Genomic DNA, 18,333 nt, shown 5'->3' with positions numbered 1-18,333 from the left:
CTACTCTTAATAGCCTTCTCTGTTAGAGAGCTCTGGTGCCACAACAAACTACAATTCCCAGGAATACCTAGCACTGAGCCAGGACAGTTAAAGTGGTCTCCAACTGGATTATTTCTGCAGTGTGTTTTGGACCGACTACTATGTCTCATTTTATTTTATACCACTAAGTACTGTGTTGAAACACATTAGCAAACAGACTTTTTCTTTTTTGCAGAGGCTGGATAAAAAGGAAAGCAAAGGCAAACCTCCTCTGAACAAATCTTGCCAAGGAAGTCCTATGAAAGGGGCATCTTCGGGTCGCCGTCAATCGGAAACAACTTGAAGGTAGACAATAACACATACCAAAAGGATATGAGAAATATACTTTGACAATTCTCTCTCTGTATACATAGTATACTATATATACTTGTCCCTCCACATGTGTGACTTTTGCAGATTTTATTATTCATGGTTTTTATTAATATGTTCTCTCTAGGAATATCTCCAGAGCAACTCTATAGTCAACTTTAACCAAACGTCGCATTGAAACACCCAAGATTGCTAGAGAGAAGACATCTGTAGCTCCTCCAGAACAATTCTATGGCCAGTGTCTGGCAGATGTTGACCACACTGGAGCACCTTTGCCCCTCTGCCCAGTCAATGTGGAGGGACTAGTATATATACAATATATATATACTATAGATAGATGAGTGTTTCATACCTGTGTGTTGTAGAGGTATGGGCTAACCATCGAAGTGTTTAGAGCTTTACTGATGAGGAACAATTTGCAGTATGATACATAACAGTTGTGATCCATGGTATGTTAGCTGTTGGCTGCTGGTCTCTGGCAAGTTTCCAGGAAAGAAAGTAGCAGTTGTAGTCAATGAACACAGATATAGTGATGGTCCCTGGCGTGTACAATAGAAAAGCCTACCGGTCCCTCACATTAGATAGCTTAATCATAATCATAATCATAATCGGATTGATTTCTATGCCGCCCAATCACTGGGAATCCGGGCGGCTTACAAGAGAGGGGATGATAGAGGCTTCCCTGCCCTGAGGCTTACAATCTAAAAAGAGAGACACAAAAGGAGAAGAAGGGACACTGAGAGACTGGAGAGATACCTGAGCTCTGGAAGAGTCCTGTGGAGCACAATGGCCTTGGTGGCTGTTAGGCACAAGAGGGCGGATAGAGAGCCTATGGGGAAAGGAGGAGGTCAGTAACCCAGATAATACAGCTGTTTTCTATGAATCTAAGCCACGTCTAAGAATAAAAGAGTGCAAAATGTAACTAAAGAACAGAAAGGGAAAGCTATAGAACAACTTCAGTCATTGATGCTTCGCATACTTCTATTTCTTGTTCCAGAGCTTTTCTAAACGGCAGCAGCAGCAGCTACTGGGCCTTAGAGGTGGAGCGGAGGGAGGGGAAGAAGGCCCAGTGGCCTGGAAAGCAGAGAGCGGTCTTTGCAGAGCCTACTTAATTTCTGCCTGAACAGAGAAGCCCTCTCAGGCCAGAGGAGGGGGGGCGCCATTTAGACGGAACAGCCTAGGGCTGGCTGAGCCAACGCCCCCTCCTCCGAAGCCTAGAGGCGCATGCGCAGAAAGGACGAAATCTGTGTCCTCCACAGAAAGTGGGAAGATGCCACAGGCTCCTCCCACTGACGGCGTGTCACCTCCGCAGCTGCAGCAGCCACCGCCCCTGACTCGGGTGGGCGTGGCCTTCCTCGGCTTCCCCATTGTTCCCATTGACTGGGGGGCGGAGTCTCCCCACCATGGCTCCTCCCCCGCAGCGGCCGTTGAGGCCCAACCGTCGTTCATAAATTCCTCCCCTCCCCTCCTCCTCCCTCGTTCGTGGCTCCGCCCACCGGGCACGCGCTGCGCAGCGAGGGGCGGGGCGGCGCGAAGGGAGCCGGAGCCGGAGCAGCATGATGGCGGCGGCGGCCGAGGCCGGGGGCGAAGAGGGCGGCTCTGGGGAGCCTGGCGGACATGGCGGCGGCGGAGGAGGAGGAGGCCCTCCAGCGGCTGCCTCCTCCACCTGCGGCTTGAGCCCTTCTTCTTCGCTGGGGAGGCCTCCCCCTCCGGAGACGCCCAAGGCCCCGCTTCCCGAGGGCGGAGGCGAAGGAGGAGAAGGACGAGGCGCCGCCACAGCTGCCGCCGCCGCCGCCGCCTCCGGGGGCTTCCCTCCGCTGCCCCCGCCGCCTCAGCCTCCTCTTCCGGCCGGGGGCCTGAGCACGGTGGACGAAGGCGACTCTCTGGACGGGCCCGAGTACGAGGAGGAGGAGGTGGCCATCCCGCTCAACGCGCCCCCCACAAACCAGTGAGTCAGGCCCCGCTTCACACACGCGCCCCCGCCTCCTCCCTCACGCGCCCTCCGGGAACGCGCCTGGCAGCCACGCCTCGCCCGCCCTCCCTCTCCCTCCCTCCGTGTGTACTGTAGCCATGTGTATATATGGGGGGGGGGGTGAGAAGAGCATGTGTGTGTGAAGAGTACATGTGTGCATGTATGGGGTGAAGACTGTTTTTATACATACAGTATATCTACATGCATATAGATGCATATTATATGTGAAGAGGGTGTATATAAATATGTGTGTGCTTACTGTATGTGTGTCTATTCGTGTGTGTATGCATATTTATATCATATATATATCTGTGTGAAGAGTAGGTGTCTATATGTATATGTAAATATTTGTGACAAGTGTGTATATAAATACGTGTGTCTGAAGAGTATGTGTGTGCGCACATGTATATGTATATATTATATATATCTGTGAAGATGATGTGTGTGTATGTGTATACACACACACACATTTATTTGGGTTTGTGTCTGAAGAGTATGTGTGCATATGTACATATAAATAAGTGAGTGTGCAAAGAGTATGCGTGTGCATGCATGTTTGTGTGAAGAGTATATATATGTGTGTGTGAAGAATGTGTGTCTGAAATATGCACACATACATACATGTATATGTGTGTGTGTGTGTGTTGTTATTATTATTATTTTATTTTCTTCTATCCCGTCTTTCTCCCAATATAGGGACTCAAGGTGGATATAGATAGATAGATAGATAGATAAATACACTATGTATCTCTATGGTTCTATGACTCTATATATCCCTTTGGCAAACTCTGGGCAACTCCTGGAAGTTTCTTTGCCCTGCCTCTGCTCCAGCCACCTCCCATTGGGAACCAACTGGGTTGGGGAAGCTCCTGCCTGCTTCCTTGCTGCCCAGGAAAACTGGCATTTTAGGGCCCCCCACCACCACTTCCCCTTCTGTTTCAATAAAAAACAACTGCCTAGGTCCTGGAATTATAGAGTCGGAAGAGATACCACCACCGCAAGGGCCATCCAGCCCACCCCCATTCTGCCATGCAGGAACTCTCAATCAAAGCATCCCCGACAGATGGCCATCCAGGCTCTGTTTAAAAACCTCTAAGGAAGGAGACTCCACTACACTCTGAGGAAGTTTGTTGCACTGTTGAACAGCCCTTACTGTCAGGAAGTTCCTCCTAATGTTTGGGTGGACTCTTTTCCTGTAGCTTGCATCCACTGCTCTGTGTTCTAGTCTCTGGAGCAGCAGAAAACAAGCTTGCTCCATCCATCCTCATTGGGGGAAAAAAGAGCGTAGGGCAGCCAGATGTCCTCCTCCAGGAGGAATCTCAACAGGTCCTCCATTTTGAGCATGACTAAGAAGCATGGGTTTATATTTATATGAATGTTTTTTAAAATCTTTTGTTCGCTCATGTCCTATGTTGGTTCTTGGCTGTCCTACATTTTGTGGTGCCTTGTCCTCCTTTGTGGTGAGGACCTCTGGTTGTCCTGGTGGAGAGGCTCTGCTTCACATCTGTCAAAAGCATTCAGAATCCTGCTTTCTGTTTGGTGGACCATTCTTCCTCCACTCCCCCTTTTCACAAAATGTATTGCTACTGTTCCTTGTGGCCTGGCAGATCTTTTGGACCAAGGACCCATCTTTCATTCTGAAGTGCAATAAGAGGACTGTTAGTTCTTTTTATTATTATTATTATTATTATTATTATTTCAAGGATTCATATCCCGCCTTTCAATGGGATTTAAGGCGGGTTACAATAATTTAAAAAAACAAAACCTAAAACTCTGATTATAAAAGATAAAAAGATATTAGCCACATTAAAACAAAAGTTAAAAACAGCACAGTTAAAACCAATAAAACATTAAAACAGCTGTTTGTGTGCCTTCAAGTTGTTTCCAACATATGGCAATCCTAAGGTGGCCCTGTCACGGGGTTTTCTTGGCGAGTTTCCTCAGAGGGGGGTTGCCATTGCCATCCTCTGAGGCTGTGAGAGTGTGACTTGCTTCTGAACAATACTGTACTTGGAGAAGCCTCCACCATGCTTTTCCTCCTCTCTAGCAATAACATTTGGAATGGAGGTCTTGATAGTTTGGCCCTTGTATTTTAAGATTGTCCTGGCACCTTGACTATGCTTTTGGCAACTCGCTCTCATCCTTTCTCCCAGTCTCAGAACTGTAGAGGGGGCAAGTATCTGTAGGGACCCACTGCAGCCATATGTTCAGCTTCACAGTTGGAAGAAAGGTTGGTGGCTTATACAGTTTTCCAGAGTTAAATACCACGATTGCTGTAATGAGCATACATTTCAATAGATGCTCTTGCCACTATCCTTAAAATAATCCATATCAAGGTCATTAAGTACATTGACTTATAAGTGCATCTTAAGAGGAAAAAAAATTGTGTCTTGAGTTTTCTTTGCAAAGAGACACAACACAGGAATCCTGCTATTTCCCATAATTTTCAGCTTTCTGTGATAACTTTTTTTTCCAGAAGCTCTTTTTTATAAAGTGTGGGAAGGGGGTGTTGAATACCAACAATGTCTTCTATTAATATTTTGCTACAATTTACCAATGTTAGTCTTGATATGCTGCATGTTGCATCAGTGGCTTCTTTTTGTTTATGGATAAATAATTTTATGAATCTTTTGGCTGCTCTTGAGTCAAAACTTGTCAGAGCAATTAACAAAACATTTACCAGTTAACAAATATATCTTTATATAGTACAGTAAAATACAATAAACTTATTTTTGTGGGATTAATATACAAATTCAATATATATAAAAGATTTAGAAAATAAAAAGGTAGTTACCTGGCCTGAAAATCAGAATGGGGATGGTGATAACGAAACCTCTGTGGGAAGGGAATTCCAAGGACAGTTTTCGGATGGTGCAGGACTTTGAGAATAGGCCGTAAAACATAGTGGCTATGTTACTGTCCTGAGTTTCAAATCAGCTTTAGAGGTTATCCTACATACAGGACATTGCAATAGCCTGCATGTTGTGCTACCAGAGTATGACTAACATGTGGCCAGCAGGTTTTGTATACCCAGAAGTGTGTATATAAATGGCTCATCAGCAAGCCATGACTTGTGCTTTTAGGTTGTTGGTGAAACATGCTTTTAATAATAATAATAATAGGATTTATTTATATGCTGCCCAATCACTGGGAATCCTTTTAACTCTCAGGATTAAGGCCAGCTCTAAACGTCTTGCCACAATATGAACCTGATCCTTCAGATAATGCAGCTTCATCTGGAACATGCTGAACAACACCTGTAAGCCCCCACAAACTACTGACCAGCAATTTTTCCTTGACTGTACTTGGCCTCCATCCAGTCTGTCATTGATCCCAGCACACAATTTAACATTTCTAGTGCTTTACCAATAACTGATGAAAAAGAAATAGAGCTCACTGTTTCCAGTATACTAATGGAACCTCATTCATTTAATACAATGATTAATATTAATTGATAATAATTAATAATATTAGTAATTGCTATTATAATCAATTAATTCTAATTAATATTAATTTCCTCCTCCTGCTCCTATGCCTGGCCCTCTCCTCAGGAGAAAGCTAAACAGCAAGGGAGTCTTTCCTGTCCTCCTCCTAGGCCTAGACTACTACTCGGGAGAAGACCAAGTGACAGAGGAGCCTTGAGGGGTGAGTGTTTGCCCCTCTTCCTCCTCGGCCACCTAGCCTTCTCAGGAGAAATCAAGACAGTGGAAGAGCCTTGCAGGGTGAGTGTCTTGCTTGTTCTCTTCCTCTTTATGGCTCTATTCTTAGGAGGAGTGTGGTGGAGTCTCCCTCCTAGGGGGTCTTTAAACACAGGCTGGATGCCCATCTGTTGGGTATGCTTTGATTGAGATTTCCTTCCTGGCAGGGAGTTGTACTGGATGGCCCTTGTGGTCTCTTCAAATTCTGATTCTATGATTCTAAGTGGAGGAGGAGCTTTAAAGTCATTCCACATCCCTGCAGGTTACCCAAAATCCTTTGGCAGGCTGCACACTGTCTGTGAGCCATATTTTGTGCAAGCCTGCTTTACATATATATGAATTAAAGTACAACTCTTACATTGACCTTTGGATAAATCGAGTCAGTTTTTGGGGAGACAATTTTTTGACTCATATTGGTAGACTTATTCATGAACATATACAGTAGGTGGTATAATTAATATACTGCCAGTGATTGTAACCTTGGCACCTGTTTGTCAAATATTAGTGGAACACCTTACATTTGTGTAGTCTGAAGATATGGACGGGATCCTTTGAGAGGTGAAAACCACCATGTGCGCTAAACCCTTTCCCTTCCTGGCTTATCAAACAGGCCAGAGGGAGACTGACTGAGTGGGTGAAGGGAGTGATCAGTGTCATCCTACAGCAAGGCAGCATTCCATCTTTCCTAAAGGAGGAAGTTGAGGTCTTTGTTGAAAATACCATCCCTGAATCCCTCTAAAATGGATAATTATCGGCCATTGTCCAGCCAATTGTTTTTGGGCAAGGTATTGGAGTGTATGCTGGCTTCCCAACTCTAGGAGTTTCTGAGTGAAATGGATTATCTAGATCCATTTCAATCTGACTTCAGGTCTGCCTTCGGGACTGAGACAGCTTTGGTTGCCTTGGTGGATGATCTACATAGGGAACTAGACAGGGGGAGTGTGTCCCTGTTGGTTCTACTGGACCTCTCAGCGGCTTTTGATACCATTGATCATGGTATCCTTCTAGGTTGCTTCACTGGGATGTGACTTAGGGGTACCTTTTACAGCTTCTGGAGGGGCAAACCCAGAAGCTGGTCCTGGGGGACTCCTGTTCAACCCCCTGGCCATTGACTTGTGGAATCCCTCAGTGTTCTATTTTGCCTGACATGCTATTTAATATGCATGAAACTTCTGGGAGAGGTATTCCAGAGTTTTGGAGTGCCTAGCCATCCATATGCAGATGACTTACAAAACTACTGTGTCTTCTCACTGGAATCCAAGATGGCTGTTCTAGTTCTGAACCAGTGTCTGTCATCTGTAATGGACTAGATGAGGGCAAATAAATTGAAACTTATTCCAGACAAGATAGAGGTGCCCTTGGTCAGTTGGAAGGGAGATCAGGGAATAGGGATTCAGCCTTTATTAGGTGGTATTACACTTCCCTTGAAGATATAATAATAATAATAATAATAATAATAATAATAATAATTTTATCCCACTTCTCCAAACAGATCAAAACAGCTGACAATAAAATCACCAGTAAAATATAAAAATGAATGGTTCACTGTGTAACATACTCTCAAGTCATGTCCAGCTCACAGTGACCTTGTGAAGGAGACATCTCCAAGACCCCCATCTCCTCTACCTCTCTTTACAGTTTGGGGATACTCCTGACTCATCTTTGAATCTTGAGGCCCAGGTTTTTGTGGTGGCTAGTTACCAGCATGGTTTGAGTGTTTCAAGGTGCTTGGGCGGGGGGGGGGGGGAGGCACCCACCATTGCTTTTTCATGATTGGTGAACTGAGAAATGGTGAGGGCCAAAACATAGTGTGTTTAGGTGGATTATGAGAAACTTTGGGTCCAGAAGGACCCCCTCTTTCTTGAACATAGCTCTGGACATAGTTCAGCATGGTAGAAAATTTGCTGACCCTGCAACTGATAAGACTAGTTTCCCTTTCTACTAAAATTAGTGGGAGGAAAAATTTAAAAAGGATGAGTAACAAGATGCAATATAAGGCAAAAACTTCTCTTTCAAATACCTTCTGCCATGTTGATGTGTGCCCAGTAGGGCTTGAGTTAGTTGCTCCTGTGACACAGTTTGTCCTTCCCTTCCACTGTGGGATTTAACATGGTTGCAGTTTTGAACATACAGTTGGCCCTTCTTATACACGGATTTTTTTATACACGGGTTCAAGCATCCACGGTTTGAAAATGTTCCAAAAAAGTATAAATTTACCTTGATTCTCCATTTTTTTTTTAATAAGGGACACCATTTTGCTATGTCATTATGTTTAATGGGACTTGAGCATACACGGATTTTGTTATACACAGGGGATCTTGAAACCAAACCTCAGCGTATAACAAGGGTCCACTGTACTTAAGTGTAAGTTGTTTTGAGTTTGGAAGTGGTATTTTGTAAAGAATATTTTAACAAAAGTGATTTATTTTCTACAAACTATTTTCAGTTGCTTCTGCATACAGTTGACCTACCCTCCATGTACACAGATTCAACCATCCATGGCTTGAAAACATTTTTAAAATTATAAATTCCAAGAAGCAAACCTTGATTTTGCTATTTCATGTAAGAGATGCTATTTCACTGTGCCATTGTATTTAATGTGACGTGAGCACCAACAGATATTGGTATCCATGGAGGTTCCTGGGACCAAACCCTAACAGAATTCAAGGGCCTACTGTATTTTATTGTTTTCTAATATTTCTATGGATTTTAACTTCTGTTTTTACCTGCAATGCAGTAATTTGAGGTATTCTTTGACTATGTGTTATCCCTAGACTCTGAGCTGATAGTAGTGGCAACAAATACTTCGGCACAGTTTCAATGGGGCTGCATCCACACAGTAGAAATAATCCAGTTTGACACCACTTTAACTATCATGGCTGAATGCTGTGGAATTCTGGGAGTTGTAGTTTGTTGTAGCACCAGAGCTCTCTGATAGAGAAGGCTGAATATCTCACAAAACTACAAATCCTACAATTACCTTATGCTTCAGTTCTAATTTTACTTTGTGAGAGCATGTAAAACTGAAATCAATGAACAGTACCTGTAAATAGATATAAGCGAGAGTTGCATTGTGATCCTGAGTTACGCTGAAGACATGCTCTAAAATACCAAGAGCTAAAAACGCCCATTCCTCCGCTGAAAAGTCTGGTGTTTTGAGTATTGCTTACTGCAGCATGCAGGGAGTATGGAGGGAAAGAAAACATATCTATGCCATCTGCCGGCCTGAGAGGAAGGAGATTCTGCCCTCCATAACTGCCATCCACCGGCCTGAGAGGAAGGAGACTCCACTCTCCATAACTGCCATCCACCGGCCTGAGAGGAAGGAGATTCCGCCCTCCGTAACTGCCATCCGCCGGCCTGAGAGGAAGGAGATTCCGCCCTCCGTAACTGCCATCCGCCGGCCTGAGAGGAAGGAGATTCCGCCCTCCGTAACTGCCATCCGCCGGCCTGAGAGGAAGGAGATTCCGCCCTCCGTAACTGCCATCCGCCGGCCTGAGAGGAAGGAGACTCCACTCTCCATAACTGCCATCCGCCGGCCTGAGAGGAAGGAGATTCCGCCCTCCGTAACTGCCATCCACCGGCCTGAGAGGAAGGAGACTCCACTCTCCATAACTGCCATCCGCCGGCCTGAGAGGAAGGAGATTCCGCCCTCCATAACTGACATCCACCGGCCTGAGAGGAAGGAGACTCCGCTCTCAATAACTGCCATCCGCCGGCCTGAGAGGAAGGAGACTCCGCTCTCAATAACTGCCATCCGCCGGCCTGAGAGGAAGGAGACTCCACTCTCCATAACTGCCATCCGCCAGCCTGAGAGGAAGGAGACTCCACTCTCCATAACTACCATCCGCCGGCCTGAGAGGAAGGAGACTCCGCCCTCCATAACTGCCATCCGCCGGCCTGAGAGGAAGGAGACTCCGCCCTCCATAACTGCCATCTGCCGGCCTGAGAGGAAGGAGATTCCGCCCTCCATAACTGCCATCCGCCGGCCTGAGAGGAAGGAGACTCCACTCTCCATAACTGCCATCCGCCGGCCTGAGAGGAAGGAGACTCCACTCTCCATAACTGCCATCTGCTGGCCTGAGAGGGAGTTCACCAGGCAGGTCCAGCTCCATCAGGGCTAGCCTGGAAGAAGGAAGAGCCCTCCCTCCAAGCCATCTGCCTTGGTCCAGGCCTCAGAGGGAGAGAAGAACCACTGGACCTCATCCCCTTTCCCTCCACCATTCCCTTCTCCTTTTGTTTCGTGTCTTTTAGATTGTAAGCCTGAGGGCAGGGAACTGTCTGATTAAAAATAATAATTGTAAGCCGCCCTGAGAGCCATTAGGGTTGAAGGGCAGGATATAAATACCTAAATAAATAAATAAATAAATAAAATATGTTCAGGTTTAGATTTGATTTAAATTAGCCTAATATTTTAGTTTGAATTAATCTATCTTTAACATTTTTATGTTAATGCTGAAGTATACCTATGCTACTTCTCAACACAAAATAGATTTGTGACAACTATTGGTACTGAATGTGGATACATAGCTTTGGCATAGTTTATTGCACTGACCTCAGTATTATATGAGTCAAGAGTACATTTCAACAGTAAAAGGTTGCTGGCACTTGTTTGCAAGTATTGTTCTTTCTGTAGGTTTCTGTTTCTGGGTAAAAAGTAGTTACTAAATGCAGAAACAGGTCTTAGTAACAGTTGGTAAAGTCAAAGGCTTTCATGGCCAGCATCCATAGTTTTTTGTGGGGTTTTCGAGCTATGTGGCCATGTTCCAGAAAAGTTTCTTCAGGACGTTTCGCCAGCATCTGTGGCTGGCATCTTCAGAGAATGTTTGCCTGGAAAGGACTTGGGTATATGTAATGTGTGACCTGGAAAGGCAGGAGTGAATTTGCATGTATATTGTTTTTGATGCTAATGGCAGGTCTCAGAATGGAGGGTGTGCACAAGAGGATTAATGTCTGCTTGATGGTGCTCATTGTCTGCTGGGAGAGTTCTCATTTGCATTTGTTGAGTCTTTGTCTTGCTATCTTTTAGGACTGGTAGCCAAACCTTGTTTAAGGGTTTCCTCTTTTCTGTTGAAATTGTCCAGGTGTTTGTGGATTTCAATGGCTTCCCTGTGCATCCTGACATGGTAGTGGTTGGCACGGTCCATAACTTCAGTGTTAAACAGTATTTTGTGCCCAGGATGGTTTGTGGCATATTCTGCTACTGCTGATTTTTCTGGCTGGCCCAGTCTGCAGTGTCTCTCGTGTTCCTTGATTCTTGCTTGCACACTGCGTTTGGTGGTCCCTATGTAGACTTGTCCGCAGCTGCATGGTATGCTGTAAACTCATGCAGCTGTGAGAGGGTCTCTCTGGTGCTTGGCTGAGCGAAGCATTTGCTGGATTTTCTTCGTCGGTTTGTAAACCATTTGAAGGTTGTGCTTCCTCACCACTTTGCCTATTCTGTCTGTGACTCCTTTGATGTATGGTAAAAATACCTTCCCTTTGGGTGGCTGCTTGTCTTCACTTCTCTGGGTTTTCTTGGGCCTGGCAGCCCTTCTGATGTCTGAGCTGGAATAACCATTGGCCTGTATAAATGTCTTGTTTTACATCATGGAATATATTTATTAAATTTTGTATATAATACATTATGGTTTGATATGTCACTTAATATGTGCTTGCTCACTTGCATGTTCTCATTCTGACGTTTTCAACATATATTAATGGGCAGCTTTATGTTGTTTGGGTTATGTGCTGATGACCATTTTTGTTTTGTCTGTTTCGGTTCTCTGTCCTTTGACTAATGTGCTTCGTGGGAATAATACCTTTGTGGGACAAATGATTTTCATCAGGGCTCTTGTGGGCAGAGTTGTGACCCTAATCAACCCTCCACACCTGTCGATTGCTATTTTCTTGAAGACAAAACAAAACAACCCCAAAACAGATCAAGTGTGGACACACTGTTAACATGTTGTTTAGTAGTATGGTTGTAAGCGATCTGTTACAGAATTCGTTGACATAACTTGCTACATTTCTTTACTTTCTGAGTCAGGAATAAATAAGCTCTTAAGAATGCTTCACTCGCTTCTTGTTCTTGGGACATGCTAGTAAGATGTAATAGAGAGTAGGTGAAGTGTAATGTTCAGTCAAGGCAGTCCAGAAATAAAAAGCCTTGGAAAGCAGGTTGCCAACAGACCATATATGCCACAGCAATGAAGTAAGTTTTATATGAAACATAACAGAGTGTACTGATGTTGAAGGAGGCAGTAGTAATACCTCTTTTTCAGTTCCACATGTGGTTAATCTGAACTGTACCATAGATACTTTACAGCTAAACCTGGCTGTTTGATTTGAGCCTTGAGCCTTGATTGGGCTTATGTGCTGATTTTCTCACTGGCTGATAGTGAACCATGCTTGCCTCCTTGGGATGCCACAACTAATTAGGATTCCAGTAAACGAAGAAGTCATTGGTTTGTTTGTTCACAATTTTCCCTTGGCAGAATCCCAGTACAATTGCCCCTCCGTTTGCGTGGACTTTAGATCCGTGACCCTCACTTGCGAGGTGCAAATGGTGAGGGTTAAAATGGAGGTTGTGCCTCAGGTGCGGACCCATAGCCACTTGCGGGTGCCCCCCCTTCAAGCCTATGGGGCTTGAATATCTGCGAATTTCCATTTTCGCAGGGATATGTGTGTCCAGAACAGATCACCCATGAAAACGGAGGGCTGACTGTATCAGCATGAGTTAAAAATATATCTTTTAGGTGGGTTACAGACCGCCCGTTTGGGGCGGCCTGCACCCGCCCTTTTCCCCGCTGTATCAGGGCCTCAGCTGCCAGAACGGTAGCCTCTGAGGCCCCGATCTGCCGCTTTCCAGGCCGCGGGGAAGCAGCAAAAGGCCGCTTCCCCGCGGCCTGGAAAGGGGTGTCCTTGGGGCTTCAAGCCCCAAGGACACCTGGCGACGGCGGGGAGGAGGAGAAAGGGGCCGCTTGGCTCCTTTCTCCTCTGCGTCGCTGGGCGCAGCCATGTAAAGGCTGCGCCCAGCGACGCAAACCCCAGAAGGAGCTCCGTTTCGGAGCTTCTTCTTGCGCCGCGGAAAGGGCGCTCTAGGCGCCCTCGCGCGGCGCAAAGACATCACATCCGTGCCGCCTCGTTTGGAGGCGGCGCGGTCGTGACGTAATGGCGGTGGCCATGTGGAACGGCCGCCGCCATTTTGTGCGTGCTCTACGCGTGCTAGGGTTGGGAGTGTCCGGAAAGGATGCTCCTTTCTAACCCTAGTATGCGCAGAGCGCGTACTTTTAGGCCCATCTGTAATGGGCCCTAGTAAAATAATCAAGGGATGGATTGGAGGAGATGAAAAAACTATTTTAGATTAATGCTTTTATATGCCCTTCTTCACCAACCTAGGGCATGCCACTGCATGTAGTGTTCTCAGATGTACTTTAATGAATAAGGATTGAAGTCTGCTTGGCCAGAACGGAAGAGTGAAATAATACTGTGTGTGCAACTTCTGTGAATAAATTTTAACCTAATAGCTGTGAGTCTTTGTAGCTGAAGATGGCCAGACTTTTAAATGTACTGTAAAATCATTAAATATGTACTTAGTTACATTAGTGTATCAGACTAAGAGTGTGTAAAAAGTATTAAATATCAAGTATGCTGAACATATTCCTGTGGCTTGTGCCAACCAGAGAGTAGGTTAAGAACCACAGCAGAAATTGTTACTTGAAGCGAAACTGCATGAACTTTCGTGTTTCCTCAAAAGCAGGGAATGTGTGTTGTGTAAAATACATGTGTATCCTATTACTGATTGTCCATTTCACTTTCCAGATGCTTTGTAGAAGCATTGTGGGAAAGCAGCACAGTGGTGGGCAAGCACATACATTTTGATAAAATCTGAACTAAATTATAATTTCCAACAACAAAATATGTTTTTGTCAGGCAAAACTATCAAATCACTTACGTTGTTCAGATCAAACCACCGTGAATTGGAAGAAAGGCAGGATACCAATTCAATAAATAACTAACATGAATACAAGATCTTTTTAGGTGTTACATGTGCCTGCTATTTCATAAAACCAGAGGGCAGGGTTCAACATTGGAATTCCTCAGATAGACGAATTGAGCCTGGTACCTGTTCGGAAAAGAAATAACTCTCTTTAACCATTGCACCCCTGCCTATCCCATCAGCCTGCTCTGATGACAAGGAATCTTTCTGGAACCATAGATAGTTTCTGTTGTGAACCTATCACTGAATTTCTTTGACAAGATTAGTTTGGGGTTGGTTGTTCCGGTTTTTGTGTGTGTGTGCCTTTTTTTCATCTGTGGCCAAGAGAGTGACTTGCCCAAGGTCACCCAGTGGATTTCCATAGTGGGGATTCAAACCCAGCAGAGTCATAGTCCAGCACTTAAAAACACCACTTCATGTTGGTTCTATATGATTCCTATAATAGGAATTGTACTATAAATCTAAAATAGTATCTAACAAACTCACATTTCTATCACATTGTAATTTCTGTTGTTGTTGTTGTTGTTGTTGTTAACTTCTCTTGAGTCACCTCCAAGCCCCCCCCCCCCCCCCGCCGGCCTCAGCTGCTCTGCTCAAGTCCTTCAGACTCAGTGCCATGGTCTCCTTGATTGAGTCTATGCATGTAGTATGTGGTATTCCTCTTTTTCTACTACTCTCCACCTTTCCTAGCATCATTGTCTATTCCAGTGAGTAATGGCTTCTCAATATGTGTTGGAAGTACAACAGCCTCAATTTATCTTGACTTGTAGAGAGAGTCTGTTCTAGGACCCATTTATTTGTCTTTGACAACCTGTAAAATCTCATGAGCTTGGAAAGTGGAAATGGGTGAATATACAAACATCCCTCCATATTTGTGGGTTAACCATTTGCAGATTTGGTTATTCATGTATTACTGCATTTGCTACCCCCTCCAGTGTTGCCCTATATGCAGCTGAAAATATGTCCTCTCTACGTCCTCTAGTGCAGTTCTGTGTTCAACTTCTGCTGAAATAATCCTGATTTTCATACTACATTTTAGTAGTGACAAGGCAGCAAGAGAGAGATCTGATGTTGTTTTATGTCCTCTCTAAAGCCAAAGTTGCTTGATATAGTTAAGCCCAGTCAAAAACCCTTGAGGAAGGGAATTGTTATCTCTCTCTCTTTGACAGAGTTCCAAGAGAAAAGGGGAGTAGTTGTCTGTGGTGGTGGTAATTCTGCTTCAGAGTTGTACATGAAATGAGCAGTTCATATCTGTCCTCCATCAAGTTGTCTGTATGTGACTGATGATGTAAAGGGGATGACTTGTTCTCTTGTCTGTCAGACTCAGTGGAAGTTCTCTCCTCATGCCTAATCTACAAAGTCTCTGAGATAGTTATGTATTATACCTTTGTTCTGAGCATTCATCTATAGGAATAGCTGGTTATCATGGGCAATTGGGTTTGTGAACTCTGTTTGCAGTGATCTGACTTTCCAGAAAATATTTTGGAAATCTGATAGTGTCCTAAATGTTGGAATAGTAACAAGCTCTACACTTGAGCCATTATAGGGTTAATAACCATTACAGGGTTAATGGAGAGCTACTGAGAACACAGATGACCTACAGCTGTATATGCATAGTTCTAATCAACTTTAGAGTCTTAATAAGGCTAGCTTTGTAGTGAGGTCTTCCCCCTCTCTCCCTCTTTTGCTTACTCTACTCTCAGCCTTCTTTTCTGTTGCATTATACTTGTGTTATTTGATTGTATTATATAGTTTGTATTATTATTTGCTGTTATTATGTTTGCCATTACTATTATGCTTTATTTTGTATCCTTTGTATATATGGGTTTTGTATGATTCTGTTATATATATATATATTGTTTGTTACCCTTTTAAGCATATATAGATAAAGCCTTTTTATAGTACCTTGTCTCAATTAGTCTCTTTTCAAATACATTGTTCCAACACTAAATAGACTGACATCTGATCTAGCATGTTGTGACATAATTAGGATACACAACTTTAAAATAAAAACAGACTATGTTAATTGTATATGTGTTTTTTTCGGGCTATGTGGCCATGTTTTAGAAAATGTTCTTCCTGACGTTTCATCAGCATCTGTGGCTGGCGTCTTCAGAGAATGTTTTGCCTGGAAAAAGTTGGGTGTATATATACTGTGTGAGCCTGGGAATGCAGGAGTGATTTGCATGTGTATTGTTCTGTGCTGATGGCTGGCCTGAGGCTGGGAGGCTAATGCCAAAGATGATTAATGTCTGTTAATTGGTGATCATTATCTGCTGGGAAAGCCCCTGACTCAGAGTGGTTTCCCATTTGCATTTGCTGAGTCTTTATTTTGCTATTCTTCAGTACTGGTAGCCAAATTTTGTTCATTTTAAGGGTTTCTTCTTTCCGGTTGAAATTATCCAGATGTTTGTGGATTTCAGTGGCTTCCCTGTGCATCCTGTATATGTTGTATAGGCTTACCTCACTTATCAAGAAGCTCCTTTTTATAAAGACTTTTGGGCATACATAGCTAGAATGATGCTCCTTTCTACTCTCACATGTATATTTCTCTTCGACATAAGAGTGAAACCCCACCTCGGGATGTTGCCCACTGCTTGAAGCCTGGTGTGCCTGCCAAGCCCATGCTTGCCCACTCTTATTCCTCTTTGTCTTCCATCTTTCTGGGAATTTCTTAGTATCATCAGGAAAAGTGCTGGAGACCAATGGAAAGAAACAGTGTAGCCAGTGGACACAAATATTGTTCTGGTCTCAGAAACATTGGGAAAAACACCTAATGTCCCTCACACCAGATATCTTAAAAGCTACTGCTCCTAAGGCATGCAAAATCAGTTTTTTCGACTCAAAGATTGTACTACAGGAGTCCCTCACATATTCAACAGGCACTGTCAAAAAGCAGAAATCGTTAAAATGCAGAACCTACACTGCTCTGGTCCCTAGTCTGTTGAATAGCCAATGCTTGTATTTGGCAGCACCCTGAAATGCTTGGGAAAGTGTGGAAGTAGCTTTAAAGGAACAAGTGGAATGTCCTAACTCACTCTGCTGACGAGAACACGAAAGAAACCTAAAATTAAGAGGTAGCAGTGATTTAGGAAAGTTTAACATCAGATATGTAACTATCCCCCCTTACATCCCCATCCTTCGTAAAGAAGCAGGTTCTTATTCTTATACAGTGGACCTTTGTTATACGCTGGGGTTTGGTTCCAAGATGTCCTGTGGATAACAAAATCCGTGGATGCTCAAGTCCCATTAAATATAATGACATAGCAAAATGGTGTCCCTTATAAAAGATGGAAAATCAAGGTTTAATATTTGAAATTTATACTTTTTTTGAACATTTTCAAACCATGGATGCTTGAATCGGTGTATAAGAAATCCGTGTAAGAAGGGCCGCCTGTATCACTTCTAGTGGAGAAAATTACTTGGATTTATTTTGACTTTGTTTCCAGATTGAATGTAGACTCTGGAAAGGTATTTGAGGCATTTATTTGTCTTGTTTACTAGTTTACTAGTGAATGAGTTTCACTATATTCAACATGATGCTGTGAACAAACTGCCAACTTGCCTGGTACATCCCTATACATCCTGATTGATGAGCAGTGCCAGAGCAGGGCCTGCCAAATGGATGAGGAGTGTTGTAAATTCTTCTTTTAAAAGGGGCTTTGTTCAAACCCTTCTAATACAAGCACTAATAAAACCTCCTTTGAAGAAACCTTTGCTAGAGACCCCCACCCCCCATAATTATTGTTCAGTTTCTAACTCCTTTTAAATAAAAGTCATGGAGCAAGTCATAGAAGCATATCTCTAGGATTTCTTGACTGAAACTAGTTTTCTGTTATCCATTCCAATATTATCCATTCATATATGAGTTCAGGCCTGGTTACAGAACTGGAAAAACCTTAGTTGGCTTGGTAGATGAGCTACACCAGGAACTCAAGTCCAGTTCCTGTTGATTCTGATACATCTCTTGGCAGCATTGATCCAAGTTGCTTGACTGACATTGGACTTCAGGCCACTGTTTTGTTGTAGTGGTTCCATTTATTTTGGGCTCAGCTATCTTAACATATGGTTCAACCATGGTCTGTTAGCCTATGGGACTATATACGACTTAGTATTTTTTGTTATCTACAAAAGCCCAGTTGAGGGAGATCATTTTGGAGAAAAGCATTATAAGTGTGCTGCAAGAGAAACTGTGGAAAGCCTGAATCTCTGTTAGGATGTAGTAAGGATTGACTGTATCTGAATGAATAGGGGTTCAGTTCAGACAATATGGAAGTTATTTTGATCAGTAAGGAAGTTTAAACTGTGGTTGGGATTACAGTTTATTCTGGATT

General features: G+C 43.7%; 1 protein-coding gene across 2 annotated transcripts in view; it reads left to right on the top strand.

The window, feature by feature from the left end:
• The first annotated feature begins 1,890 nt into the window (after window positions 1–1,890).
• The window catches only part of RASA1 (RAS p21 protein activator 1), an 84,841-nt gene continuing 68,398 nt past the window's right edge, over window positions 1,891–18,333 (top strand). For both annotated transcript variants that reach the window (XM_089493578.1, XM_089493580.1), the window contains exon 1: window positions 1,891–2,296. In XM_089493578.1, coding sequence (XP_089349704.1) covers window positions 1,905–2,296 — 392 coding nt within the window. In that variant the 5' untranslated portion in view covers window positions 1,891–1,904. The remainder of the gene's footprint in view (window positions 2,297–18,333) is intronic.

The sequence above is a fragment of the Sceloporus occidentalis genome, unplaced genomic scaffold (assembly GCF_023333645.1).
Source record: "Sceloporus occidentalis isolate IW3139 unplaced genomic scaffold, rSceOcc1.0.p SCAF_1, whole genome shotgun sequence".
Taxonomy (NCBI): domain Eukaryota; kingdom Metazoa; phylum Chordata; class Lepidosauria; order Squamata; family Phrynosomatidae; genus Sceloporus; species Sceloporus occidentalis.
The sequence above is the reverse complement of the archived record's forward strand: the minus strand, read 5'-3'. Positions and strand labels throughout refer to the sequence as shown.